At 36.1% G+C, this 12,781-nt stretch overlaps 1 protein-coding gene, 1 long non-coding RNA gene and 1 other non-coding gene across 8 annotated transcripts; 1 reads left to right on the forward strand and 2 right to left on the reverse strand.

Annotated features, from left to right (window-relative positions):
* Window positions 1-2,763: 2,763 nt before the first annotated feature.
* TRNAT-UGU (transfer RNA threonine (anticodon UGU)) lies at window positions 2,764-2,835 on the reverse strand. The gene has a single exon. It is a non-coding gene; the product is annotated as a tRNA-Thr (tRNA).
* A 2,068-nt stretch (window positions 2,836-4,903) lies between these two features.
* Window positions 4,904-9,409, forward strand: LOC141586452 (uncharacterized). Of its 6 annotated transcripts, none has more exons than XR_012519534.1 (4): window positions 4,904-5,400; window positions 6,794-7,099; window positions 7,810-8,283; window positions 9,080-9,409. XR_012519534.1 is itself a non-coding variant. In XM_074407669.1 (4 exons), the coding sequence occupies exons 2-3, from the start codon at window positions 6,881-6,883 to the stop codon at window positions 7,921-7,923; spliced, it is 333 nt and encodes a 110-aa protein (XP_074263770.1). In that variant the 5' UTR covers window positions 4,904-5,400; window positions 6,862-6,880; the 3' UTR covers window positions 7,924-7,965; window positions 9,080-9,409. The 6 variants fall into 6 exon arrangements, 5 of the variants coding, with proteins under 5 accessions (XP_074263770.1, XP_074263771.1, XP_074263768.1 ...); XM_074407669.1 differs by having other exon boundaries at window positions 6,862-7,099; window positions 7,810-7,965; XM_074407670.1 differs by having other exon boundaries at window positions 6,866-7,099; window positions 7,810-7,965.
* Window positions 7,708-10,131, reverse strand: LOC141586453 (uncharacterized). Its single transcript, XR_012519535.1, has 2 exons — window positions 9,831-10,131; window positions 7,708-8,700 (listed from the first exon to the last, which is right to left on the reverse strand). It is a non-coding gene; the product is annotated as an uncharacterized LOC141586453 (long non-coding RNA).
* Window positions 10,132-12,781: the final 2,650 nt, after the last annotated feature.

Consider the following 12,781-nt stretch of genomic DNA (forward strand, 5'->3'; position numbering starts at 1 on the left):
TCTTTCATTCACCAGAAATGCTAGGTATATAAGGTGTGTCGTACGGAGTATAAACAAAAGCATAGATCTGATCATCCCACTCCCTTTAATTTTCACTGCGTCAATTCGGTCTATTCCAAGCTGCCGGAAGTTAAACTTATCTTTCCTGAAATTGTACCACTTATTACACCTACGTCTATTTATTTAAGATCGTTATACAAATCCTTTTAATTTATAATTTAAAAATAATAATTATGAAGTTTAAAAATATTCGTAAAAGTAAAGGTATGATATTTTACAACCATTATCTAAGATCAATAATAATAATAATAATAATTTTCATTAATATTTTTTCCTATTTGTTTTCCCCTTTGAGCTCCTCACTCATGAATTATCTTATTTAATAATACTCATAACTTAGCAAATAAATAATTCTCTAGTTTTCTCTCCCCCTTGTCTCTAAACAACAAAACCCTAAATCCTCCCCCTTTGCTGCCGCCGTTCTCCTCCTTTCTCCCACCGCCACCCATCAACCCCCTACCATGTCGCCGGGGATGGGGTCTCTCAATACCTTTCTCCGGCGACTCGTCTCCTCTCTTCCGATTAACCCTCCTCCCCTTTCTTACCCACACCCGGTTCTGAATCGTATGGGTCTGCCCGTTCCTCTCGGTCTGCGTGGTGTATGTGGGATGTTCGGGTCTTATCGGACGAGTTTGTTGAGGTGGTGTGGCAGGGTGGTGCTTGGATCTGGCGGTGTTGTGGGTTGGTAGGGAGGCGGTGGCTTCCGTTTTTTTTCTTGTGTTCCGCTTTGTTTCTTTTATGTTTTTGTTTAATTTCCGCTTTCGTTTTTGTTTCGTCTCTCTTTCTGAGGGCTATGTCCCCGTCTATCGGTGGTGTCCTTCTCTCAGTTTGAGAGCTTTCGTTTCTCAGGGTTCGTTTTCGTTTTCTAATAAGTCGTGAAGATCAGCGTTGTTATAGATCGTTATATGGTTTTACATATTTTGTCTCATTCATGGCTACAATCAATCACGTCAGAAGAAATGGATACTCGTCAAGGAAGATTCGGAGACCCTTTTATGGATGAAAGCCTTTTGCGGCGAATCGATGATAGAGACTCTGTTGCAGTGTTTCATTTTTTGAACAGAAATTTATTTCCTATGGTTGTAATCGATTGTATCCGATTGAGCTTGGCATATGTTGTAGATGTCGTATGACTTTTTATTGATGATAATGATCTTTTCTCAAAAAAAAAAAAAATAATACTCATAACTCAAAAATAAATGAAAAGGCAAATTAAAAAATGAGAATCAATAGTTTATAATGACTATTAAACCTACAATAGTTTACATTCACTAATCCTCCATTTAATAACTATTACTCATGAACTTCAAAATTACAAACTATATTTCATGGTTGAATTAAAAAATTCAAAAAAAAAAGATGTAACTTACCAAAATTTACAATTAAAATTCCCATTTTACAATAAAAAAAATGTTAGTGAATCGATTAACATTTTTCATAGTAATATAGCTCATAAAAGTTATAAATTTATTTATTTATTTAAAACTACACAAACTTGAAAAGAAAAACAAATGAGTAACTTAATAATATTCTTAGACGTAAACTTATGACATTTTATATTCAACCATTATTTAAGTTCAACCAACTTAATTTTCATATAAGTCCAATGATTTTTTTAGAGGCATCGTTGAATTTTCTCACAAGTCTCTTCTAATTCCCTACCCTAGGCCGCTAACCGTTATTCCATTTAACACTCATACTAATTTTGCAATATTTCCTACCACCATAAAGATTATATAAAGCAACCCATTATATACAACCATTTGAATGCTTTTGTTATTTTCCTAATTAATATTTATGTCATTTAGGTTTGTGAACACTAATTGTAGTGTACATCATTTAACTTCCAAATTAGCATTATTAAGCCTCTTCTATTTAAGATCGTCTCATTTGTTTTCCTCCAAAACAGGTGGTAAAAATTTGCAGTATTTTTTTTAACTTGAATTTGAAATGACAAATTACTAATTTGTGTATTTTTTTTTGTTGTACTTTTATTTCGATGGCGGTACGAAAGGGAGACCTTGTGTTGAAGTCGTATGGTTAGCGGCTAACTCTTGATGTCATGTACACCCCACAGGTAAATTCAGCTTTTATACAACTAACAATTTCAATATTTCAATTTGGTTTTAAAGTTTTATAATTCGTACATAATCAAATTCTAAAATTTATGAATTTTTATTAGATGATGATCAAAAAATTAAAGAATAGGAATATGTATCAATGATGAAATAAATTCCAATTTCATTTGATATTCACAAAAAAAAAAAATAACTATCTAAATTTTTAATTTTCCTAGAGATAAACCGTGATTTTCACGGGTAACAAAACTAGTTAAACATATCAGAAAGCATTGTATATCGGCTAGTGTTAGAGGTTGATTTGTGTTTTCGTGTGATCGCTTATATTTTATTTCCTTGAAACTAGTTCGGGCATGACTTCATTTGCTTGATTTGGTGAGAGTTTATGAATGAACAACCTGTGTTAAATAGAGCAAAAATACTATAGTCGAGACTCCAACCCGTAGTTTGATGTGGTCGGTGGTATTTTATTTCTTTGAAATCGAGTCGGACGTAGCTTTATTTGCCTGGTTTGGTGAGAGTTTATATGAATGAAGTTAATTTGGACTGATGTTAGAACTTAGAATGTTTGAGGTTCGAAATAACAAAAAATGTTAAGAGGTTAAAAAAAAAAAGAAAAACAGAATGCCCCCATGCAGGATCGAACTACAGACCTCCAGTTTACAAGACTGGCGCTCTACCACTGAGCTATAGGGGCTGTTGCCGCTTGTTGCTTGACCTTTAACATATAACGTAAACGCTTAACAAATTAAAAATCACCAAGCCCTACTTGGTACTTCCAGACTCCACTAAACAAGTCTATACGAGACCCTTTGTTCAATTTGATTTGATTGTACATCCCTAAATTTTTCTTCTTGTTTTGCTTCGATTATCGACTTTACTTTATAATGTTAAAGGTCAAGCAACAAGCGGCAACATCCCCTATAGCTAGGGGTGTTCATTGGTCCAGATCGGACCGGATCGGACCAAACTCTTTGGACCGAAGACCAAATAAGGGTTAAGAGGTGGACCGAGGACCGGACCATATTAATATTAGTCCGGTCCGGTCTGGACCATAAAAATACGTGGACCGGACCGGACCGGACCAAATGGACCAAATATTGTTGTCATTGACATGTTTTACCATATAAAACTAGAACTCGAGAAGTTCGTAACGATCAAAATAAGCAACATTATTTTCTTACTAAATTTAACTAAATAATTACACATCTAATATAATACATGTAAACAAAGTAGAAAATAAAATCAATAATATTGCAATCTTAAAAATTCTTTTCTTATATAACTTCGGTCCATGGTCCTGGTCCATGTCCATCTTCAATTGATTTCCAGGACCTGGACCGAAGACCAAAGTAAAGTAAATAGGTGGACCGGACCGAATAAAATTCGGTCCGGTCTGGTCCGGACCAAATGGTCTGGTCCGGACCAAATGGTCTGGTCCGGTCTAATCTTTGGTCCGGACCACTAAGTGAACAGCCCTACCTATAGCTAAGTGGTATCTATTTCTCAATGTATCTATTTTTAGCATGTATAAGTTGACAATATTTTCATGCACAAATTACTTTTCGCTTTTTGTATTTTTTTTAAGCAGTATCGTCTTTCATATCTTGATCTTTATACCAAAAACAAACATAAATAAGTGATCGAGATAGAGTAAGTACTTAAATATCAACAATTTGTTTGATTTCACTTACTCCCTCCCCGTCACTATATTGTTCCCATTTGATATGGGCATAATAAAAAATTGTGTGGGTTGGTGATAGGAGAGAGGGATGAATTATTAGTAGTTAAATAAAAAATTGTGGGGCCAAAACATAAAAGAAAGTAATAAAATAGGAGAAAAAGAGTTGTGTGGGGTTTGGTGATAGGAGAGAGGAATGAATAAAATAAGAGTAAAAGTTTCTAAAAATAGAAAGGAAAACATTAGTTGAATAATCCGTTTCGGAAAAAAGGGAACATTATAGTGACTAGGAGGGAGTATGTGTTATGTTGATTGAACTTTGTCAATCAATCGGTCTAAGACGAAATTAGATTAGTTGAAGTTCTTAGTTCCACCAAGTTGAAGAAATTGCGAATATATTGAATAATACTACGGGTTGACACTATACAAACGAAAAGTAAGACAAATAAGTTGTAAAGTAAAACAACTTGTTTCCCCGGTTGTCGTCTTAATCAAGATGAACTACTCGTACATTATAGAGTATAGATTTTCGTATATATGACACGATTCAGAAAAACCGTACGGATAGGATACGGGTAGACATGACAAAAGCAATCCGACCTGATTGACCCGACTCGAGACCTGAAATTAACCCGAAATACATTACCCGAATGTGACCTGGAATCAGAATTGACCCGACCCGACCCGACCATGACCCGAGCTTTCTTGACCTATAGCTAGACCTGGCAAAATCAACCCGTCCTGATTGACCTGACCCGAGACCCGATATCGACCCGAACTACCGAACCCGAATAACACCCGAAGCCCGAGTTGACCGGCCTGACTCGGAAATGACCTGAACTTTCATGGACCCGTAACAGACCAGACCAAAATGGCCCGACCCGAAACCACTCAACCCCAAAATGACCCGACAAAGTATAACTTTTATTGATCTTAAAAGACTTGAAATGCCTTTACTCTCTTAATCATTGACCCGAAAATGACCGTCCTAAAATAACCCGGCCCACTTGACCCGACCAACAAACCCGAAATGACCTGACCCGAAAATTTGTGAAACCCGAAATGACCCGACCCGAACCCGACCCGTTGACTCGTTTTTCCAGGTCTACCTGCAGCTGAACCGACCCGAAAATGACCCGATCGAAAATCACCAAACCTAAAAATGTACCGACAAAATATAACACCAATTAAACCGAAAAAACTTGAAATAATTTTTTCTCTCTTGTTTATTAACCTGAAAATAACCCGACCCGACCCAAAACAATCCAACCCACTTAACCCAAAACAGTCCGACCAAGCTGAAACCAAAAATGCATGACCAAAATTGACCCAAAATCAATGAAAAACCCGAACCAAAACCGATTGACTCGTTTGCCAGTTCTGCCTACGGGTGGCAAAATCAAAACTGAATTTACATTTTCTAACCTGGTTTCTCTACAATTTCTTACTTCCTTCAATCTACTCTTCTCCTCCATCCTCCTCCACCGCCGGCTACACCCGCCGGCTCCACCACCGGATCGTCACCTCGTCGGCCACCCTCGTGCCCTCATCGTCCACCACCGTGTGTCATATTCTTAATTTGTAAGTAAACCCCAAATTTAATTTTTCAATTTTCAGATCAAACCCTAATTTCCATGATTTTATCATCTTAATATAGTAATATTTTGTAAATAATTCTTATCTGATTTGTTGTTTGTCGATTGATTGGTTGGTTGTTGGTTTTTGTTTGATATATAGTGACTGTTAGTTCAATCTTAGGTCCAATTCAATGCGAAAACTGGAACAAAATCCTAGGTCCGCCACTGCTAAATTGATTGATTGGTTGTTGGTTTTTTGTTTGATATAAAAATGAAAATTTCATTCTATGGTTATTTTTTATTTGTTCGGTGCCCCCGGTCTCACAAATCCTAGGTCCGCCACTGCATACAAACTGACTAAAATAGCATTTGGTGAATTTGCATTAGACGACGGTCTTTAGTTTTGCTTCAAGTTTGATGCCAGAAATGTTTTTGGGAATTTGGACCAGGGAAGTGTGGTCCGTGTGGAACTATTATAAAGAGATTTTTGATCGGAAAAAAATGACATGGCACCGGAAAAGGATTAAGTTAAATAATTTTTTTTAAAAAAAAAGGAAAACTCATGATTTTTAGCAACATATGACCGACCATATCAACCAAATAACGGCGAAATATGAATAGCAACATCAATAGCAAAATATAAACAGGCTCCAGCAATTTGAATCCCTTAATATTCAGGACATTCAGTTCATTTATCAGAACAAAGAACAAATTATAAGCTGACAGAAAACCGAAAACAAACTACAATTAGAAGTTTAGAACTTTGTCATAAACTATACTCTTCCATTGATGCAGGGGATGCAATTTCCAGCATCTCCTCTTGCCGCATCTCAATCATAAACACCCATATAAACCCCTTCCTATAATTTCCAGACTTCTCCGAAAATCAAATTCTTAAAAAAATATTAAAAAGAGCAACAAGAAGGGTATGTCTCAGCCGGAAATTTGAGATTTCTGAGCGATCAAATCAGTAGGCTGTAAGAATGAACACTTGAAGCTAACTGATTTGCCTTTTTTGATTGGTGGACCGTTGTTAATAAGATAACTGCTTTGTTTTTTTTTTTTTTTTTTTAGTTATTTATCTTAATCCTAGTCATATTTCCGGTGCCATGTCAGTTTTTTCCGGTGCCATGTAATTTTTTCCGGCGAGAATTGACCTGAATTTATTCAATTGGGCTTAATTGCACATCACGTCCAAGTAGTGGGGTTAGCTTGCACTAATAGAAAGACTTGAGGCTAATATGCATATAATGTCAAACGTATGGGGCTTATTTGCCACTTCCCTGATATTTAGTGAGCCATTTATGTCATTAATGAGTATCTTAGAACCTTCTGGCTATCTTTTATCTTAGTTGTTTGATGGTCACACGCTAACTTATTGTAAGGCCGTCTTCTAGGAATAACCTTCTTTCATAACCGTGCATCACTCTCTCTTAGTCGCTTGCTTTCTATTTGTGGCATTGAGTAAGAAAGAGACAATTTCAATGGGGTCAGAAGCTTTGCATGCTGCAAAAGTTTACAGGCATCTTCTCAAGTCTGTGAAGAAGCATGTTGGAGCAGAAGACTACAAGAGTAACTTCACTAATTTTATCACACAAGAGTTCAAAAAGAACAGTCAACTGTCCGATCTATCATCTATTCAGAATAAACTAAAGCTTGCCCATGATTACACTTACATGCTAAACAGTGTGCATCACCACAAGGTACTCGATCATCAAACTTTTATGAAAACCTTATTTGCGAGAGCCCTAGATGCACTGGTTAATGTTGTTTGGATACAATATTCTACATTTGAAAACCTTATTACATGAAAACTCGGAAAAACTACTACATGAAAACTGGCAAAGGAATTACAAGTCAATACCCTATTATGATGGGGCACACCTTTGTAGAACTGGCAGACAAATTACATGAGAACATTTTTTTGATTATGTAGTAGACTGTAAACTTGTGTTTTTTGCCGAAAACATAAGACTTGTGTTTTTATTGATTCTCTTATTCCTGATTTACTGATCTGACACCGCCGACCCAGCTAGATTAACTAAAGCTCGGCGTGATGTGCCTGTTTTTGAATCATTTTTGGCGCAATTGACTTTTGAAACATTTGCATGTAAGACATGAGTAGTTGTCTTGCTTTTGAATTCCAAGCGATATACCGTTTATCGAATGCCGTTTTTTGTGTGTTCTGTGTGCACGTGTGTGAAGGGATTGAGGCAGTTTAATGCTAAGGGATTTCAAACTAAGCTTATGAGTACTAAGTAGTTAACACCATCTTTGAATAAGTTTACCAGCAAAGCTAGCTGAAGTGTGATTGAATGTGAATGCATTAGTTTCAATTATCTATAAACTCTATGTTCCAAGTTTGGCTTTTCAGATACCTATGTTTTATAGTATTTCCGTGGTGATTCTACAGGACCTTCTATTCTCATACAACATTGCCGTGGATAGATCAGATGAGTTGAAAAGGATACTTGGAAAATCTGCTGCCAGTGTTGGGCTTCAGCTTCCCGAGGTTTATCAGCCATGATTCTGGGATATCACACACCTTTCCTTCAAGAACCTTATTTGTGTATGCACCCTTTTCGTCTCCTTTTCTTTTGGTGTGATTGTTGTTAGTTGTAGCGAAACAAAAGGGAGCTAGAGGGGCTGCTAGTGCTGCCACTCGTCAAACAGTGATAAATATAATTCTGAACTTTCTAAATTAAAATTTTTGGTTTTTGCTGCCCTACCAAAAAGTTCTTCAGTCTAAATTTTGCTCTCAAAATATCGAAATCCCGCTCTCACTGATGTAAAGCAATTTCATCAGCTGAGTGCAAACAAATCTGGCCAGCTGGAATAAAGATTGACAGAGCTGTTAAGTACAATGGCAAAGTCCAATAAGATTCCTGTGAGTCATCTCTCCGTTGACTGGAAGACAACTTCGGGATAAGTACCATGTATCTGAAAAGTTTTCTAAATAAATAACAATGGTCTGTGATTTTCGACCTTGCGGCTTTTGCTGCTAATTAGATGACTGTTCCATCTGTGGGTTGTTCATAGAAACAGCTCGTGAAACATCCAATGTGAAATTCTGAATGTATATTGAATACAGTAGTTTATATTCTGAATGTAAATGGAACGACTTCATCAAAGAGTATTGCTTGAGATCGTCTTCTTGAAGAATTTGTGATAAGTATATACAACATTGCCTGAATGTCTCAAGGGTTTCCGCTACTGGCAGGGTAAGAGTTGGATGCACATAGTCTTTACCATGTGTTAACACAGATTTTTTTCAATGACCTGCGTCGAGAATTGCACTGAGTGCCTTCATTATAAAAGACGCGCAGTTAGTTTAGAGAATCATATTGCTTTAGTCCATTAACTAACTTGGAACCAAAGGACATGGTTCTTTCTCCTTACTTTTTGATAATCATATATGGACATATATTCTGGAGTATATGAATATCAGTCTATGTTATTTGCACTCGCTTACAAATTTGCCATGGTCAGAAGCGGTGTGTATTGGTCGAACCATGATGTGAAAATATTACTCGTACTTGTTTTTTTTTTTTTTTGAGGGGTTACTCGTACTTGTTTTGGTCAAAGCCAAAGCGAAGTATGGATGTAAAAAAACATTGAAGTAAGCTTGACATAATCTGGAGCTGGGAGTCGGGACTAAATAATGACGGAATTTCTTTTAACAGGATGGATACTTCAAGATAAGAAGAAAGACAAACAAATGTGGCATTGAAAAGGATGTAGCGGCGGGCTTGCTGTCATCAAGAAACATGTCAAGGGAGGTGGGTGACTCAGATTTCGGTCATGCTGCATTCATGTAAGGATCTGTTGCTATTCATGGCTGGTGCGACTCGTGGCGAACAGGTCTCCACCAGCCCCCATTGGATCTATGATTCTAATTTCTGATATCTCCAGTTTATTTAAGATTATTCATGCTGTAATTTCTGACTGCTAATAGTTCCTGTTACGAAATTTCTGTTCAGTTTAATTTATAAAGGTTAATTTTGCGACTCTTTGCTCGAGTTATGGAGTCTTCATTCCTCTTACCGTCTCAAGGTGAAATAATACTATTCCTGGCTTGGTTGTGCACTAAATTTTTCTCAAGTACATATGTCCAAATGAAGCTACTAAGTACTAGTTGTAGTTCATTGCAGCATACGACAAATATGGGTAAACTAGTTGTTGAAAAAGAACAAGTCTCAGTATTTTCTCTTCAACTTATGTCCAAATGAAGCTACTAAGTACTAACCGAATTCTTAAGTGAAACAAACGTTTTCCCTTCGGAATATTATTACTAGCAGAAGAAAGACGTAACATTCAATTACATGATGTCGTCTACATTGAAAATACCGAATAAAATGTCGTAACTAGTAAATGAGAATTCAAAAAAAAAAAAAAATTTCATACAAGACTCGTATAAATAAAATCAAAACTTACCTGGTTGAGTGGACAATCTCTCCTGAGTGTAAAGTGCGTAATTCAAAAAAAACATTGTAGCGACCGTCATCGCACTACTCTAGACACTAGTCATCGATCTGTTAAGCGATGAAGGCCGCTACAACGTTTTTTGAATTACCCACTTATACACTCAGTGAGAGAGTGTGAACGATGCAAGGTCTACTCAAGCAGTGACTCCATACATACCTTAACCCTTTGTTTGGAGTTTGGATTACGGGAATTTGTAGCTAAAATGGGTGATGGATGTTTTGATTTTTTTTAACTTTGAATTTATATGAATGTTTATGAAAAACGTGGGGTTATTTATAGATGAATGAAATTGTACGATTAATTGTGAATGAATGAATTTGCTCGTCTTTTTCTTATCAGCATCAGATGCTGATAAGACGATGACGACAAGACGATGACGACGAACGACTTTGATTCTGTGTGAATGAGAAGAAAAGAAGACAAAAGGAAAAAAAGATGCCTGTGTACTGTCAATTATTTGAGCAAATAAAGGAAGTTGGAAGAGAATCAAAGTCTCTAATAGGATGCAATGTATACCTCCTCATACTTGATGTTGGGGTGTAAATGATCTAAGCCGACTCGACAAGCGTTCGGAATCGGTTCGATCAAAGCTTGGCTCGTGCTCGGCCAAAACGAGCTTGAGCTCGAGCCGAGCTTGAAATACGAGCTGAGCCCGAGCTCAGCAAGGCTCGGCTCTGAAGCTCGTTTATAATTTCTTTTGTATAATTTATACTCCATCCGTACTAGACCAATAGTAACACTTACCTAATACGGTCGTACCACACCAATGGTAACATTCCTTATTTGGCCCACAAAATTACCAAATTATCCTTATACCCATTTGATATTTACATAAAATGCCACTACATACCCTACCTACCAATTCTCAATTAAACCCACAATTACATATTCAACCTATTTTCTTCTCTCTTTACCCCTTCTTTTACCCTCTTTTCTTAAAACCCCATTTTTTACTACGTTACCATTTGATGGTACGGAGGGAGTATAATTTAATATTAATGTTATTTTATATTATATGTTATTTAGCCATTTATAAGTACATTATAACATAATATTTTTTAGTATTTTATAATCTTATTTGTTATTTAAAAATATTTATATTTAGTTAGATTCAAAAAGCAAAAAAAGTGAAAATAATATAAAGATAAAACGAGCTCGATTCGAACTCGAGCTTTTTTCGAGCCAATCTCGAGCTTCAATTTTTTAGGCTCGACGGGCTTCGAGCCGAGCCTGAGTGCACCCGAGCTCGAGCTCAGTTCGGCTTGTTTATAGCCCTACCTGTGCTTAATAATTCACATATTTCACTTTTAGTCACGTCGTGTTGATGCTTAGGGCTTGCTTGGAATGAGAGTAATTATTAAGGGAGTAATGAAGCTAAAATGAACTAAAAAATGGAGAAAAGGGGTGGGGGTTGGAGATAGAAATGAATAGAAACGGGGAAATATAGTGTAATAATCACTCCATTAGGGGAGTGATTGTTCTCTACCTCTCCTCCCAAGTAATGCATTACCTCCATATGGAGGTAATAATTCCTCCCCACCTCCTCTTTCCACCCTCTACAATTACTACAAACCACCAATCTCCTCCTCTTTCTTTTTATTTTAGCTCTCATTACGCTATTAATAATGACTCTCATTCCAAACAAACCCTTAATATTTAGGATTAGAATAAGCATATTAATGTGCATGAGTAGCAAGCGCAAAACACAAAAAAGTTTATTCTTCAAATATCAATAATAATCTGCATAAAATAAAAATAATAAAGGGTATCCTTTAGCAAAATAACCTTTAACAAAAGTTGAGATTGCATATTAGAGCATCCGTAATGATGAGGCTTTTCATATTTTATCTTTTCTCTTTTTCTTATTCGTCCACCTTATTTTCTACTAATATTTCCATCTAGCCTCTTTAATTTATATCTCCATCTATACAACAATGAGGTTCTCCAACAATATTAATTCACACTCAAATATATGAGAACCTCCCCAAAAGAACACAAAAATAACCCTTACTTTTTTCACAATTTTTTGATACTTTTTTTTGGGGACCTCCTTTAAAAATGGTGGAGCCTCAAATTAAGGGGAAGTTGGTGCAATAATGAGGCTTCTCATATAAGAAAACAGAAAAGCTAGTGTATATGACTATGAGAAGGTAGTTTTACACATTTACGGATGCTCATATAATTCAATCACCTTTACTCTTTTAGTATCATGAACAGGAGTTATGACTATAACATTTTACAAGAGAGATTGGATTCAAATCGAAAAAAATCGGGCCTATGTCATTGTGTGCCCACTAACATATGTTCACAATTTCACAAATTATTGTATGAGTTTGTTAGAGCATCAGCAATGGTGGTTTGTGAGGTGCGTTCTTAGGGACGAACGAACGGCGCTCCATTGTTGGACCTGGTTTGCATGGAGTTCGTTCATCATGGTTCATGCAGAAGAACGCGTTCGTTTATGGAGGAAACAAAAGTAAGGAAAAAAGAGGTAATAGAGCGTGGAGAATACGCATAACAAATAAAGGAGGAGAATGGTGCGTGGTTCATACACGCCTAAAATATTGTTTTTGGCTCATTGTATTAAAATAATGGGGGTGGTGTGCGGGTCCCACTTGCAATTAATATGCTTCTTCATTTCTTTTGTTGAGCACGCCACTTTTGTGGCTATTTTTTTTTTAATAATTTTCTTATTAAATCTCTTTTTTTTGTTTTTAAATAGCTTTTTAGTTTTATTGTTTTTTAAATATGTTTCATTTATCTATAAATACTAAAGGATAGTTTCATACAAAATGACACAAATTTCTTCTTTCTTCTTTCTTCTTTCCATCTTAAACATATTAAAAAGTCTTAACTTATTTAATTAGCTATGGATCCTAATTGGAAAGGATCATTCACAA

This window comes from Silene latifolia, chromosome 6 (genome assembly GCF_048544455.1).
Source record: "Silene latifolia isolate original U9 population chromosome 6, ASM4854445v1, whole genome shotgun sequence".
Classification (NCBI taxonomy): Eukaryota; Viridiplantae; Streptophyta; class Magnoliopsida; order Caryophyllales; family Caryophyllaceae; genus Silene; species Silene latifolia.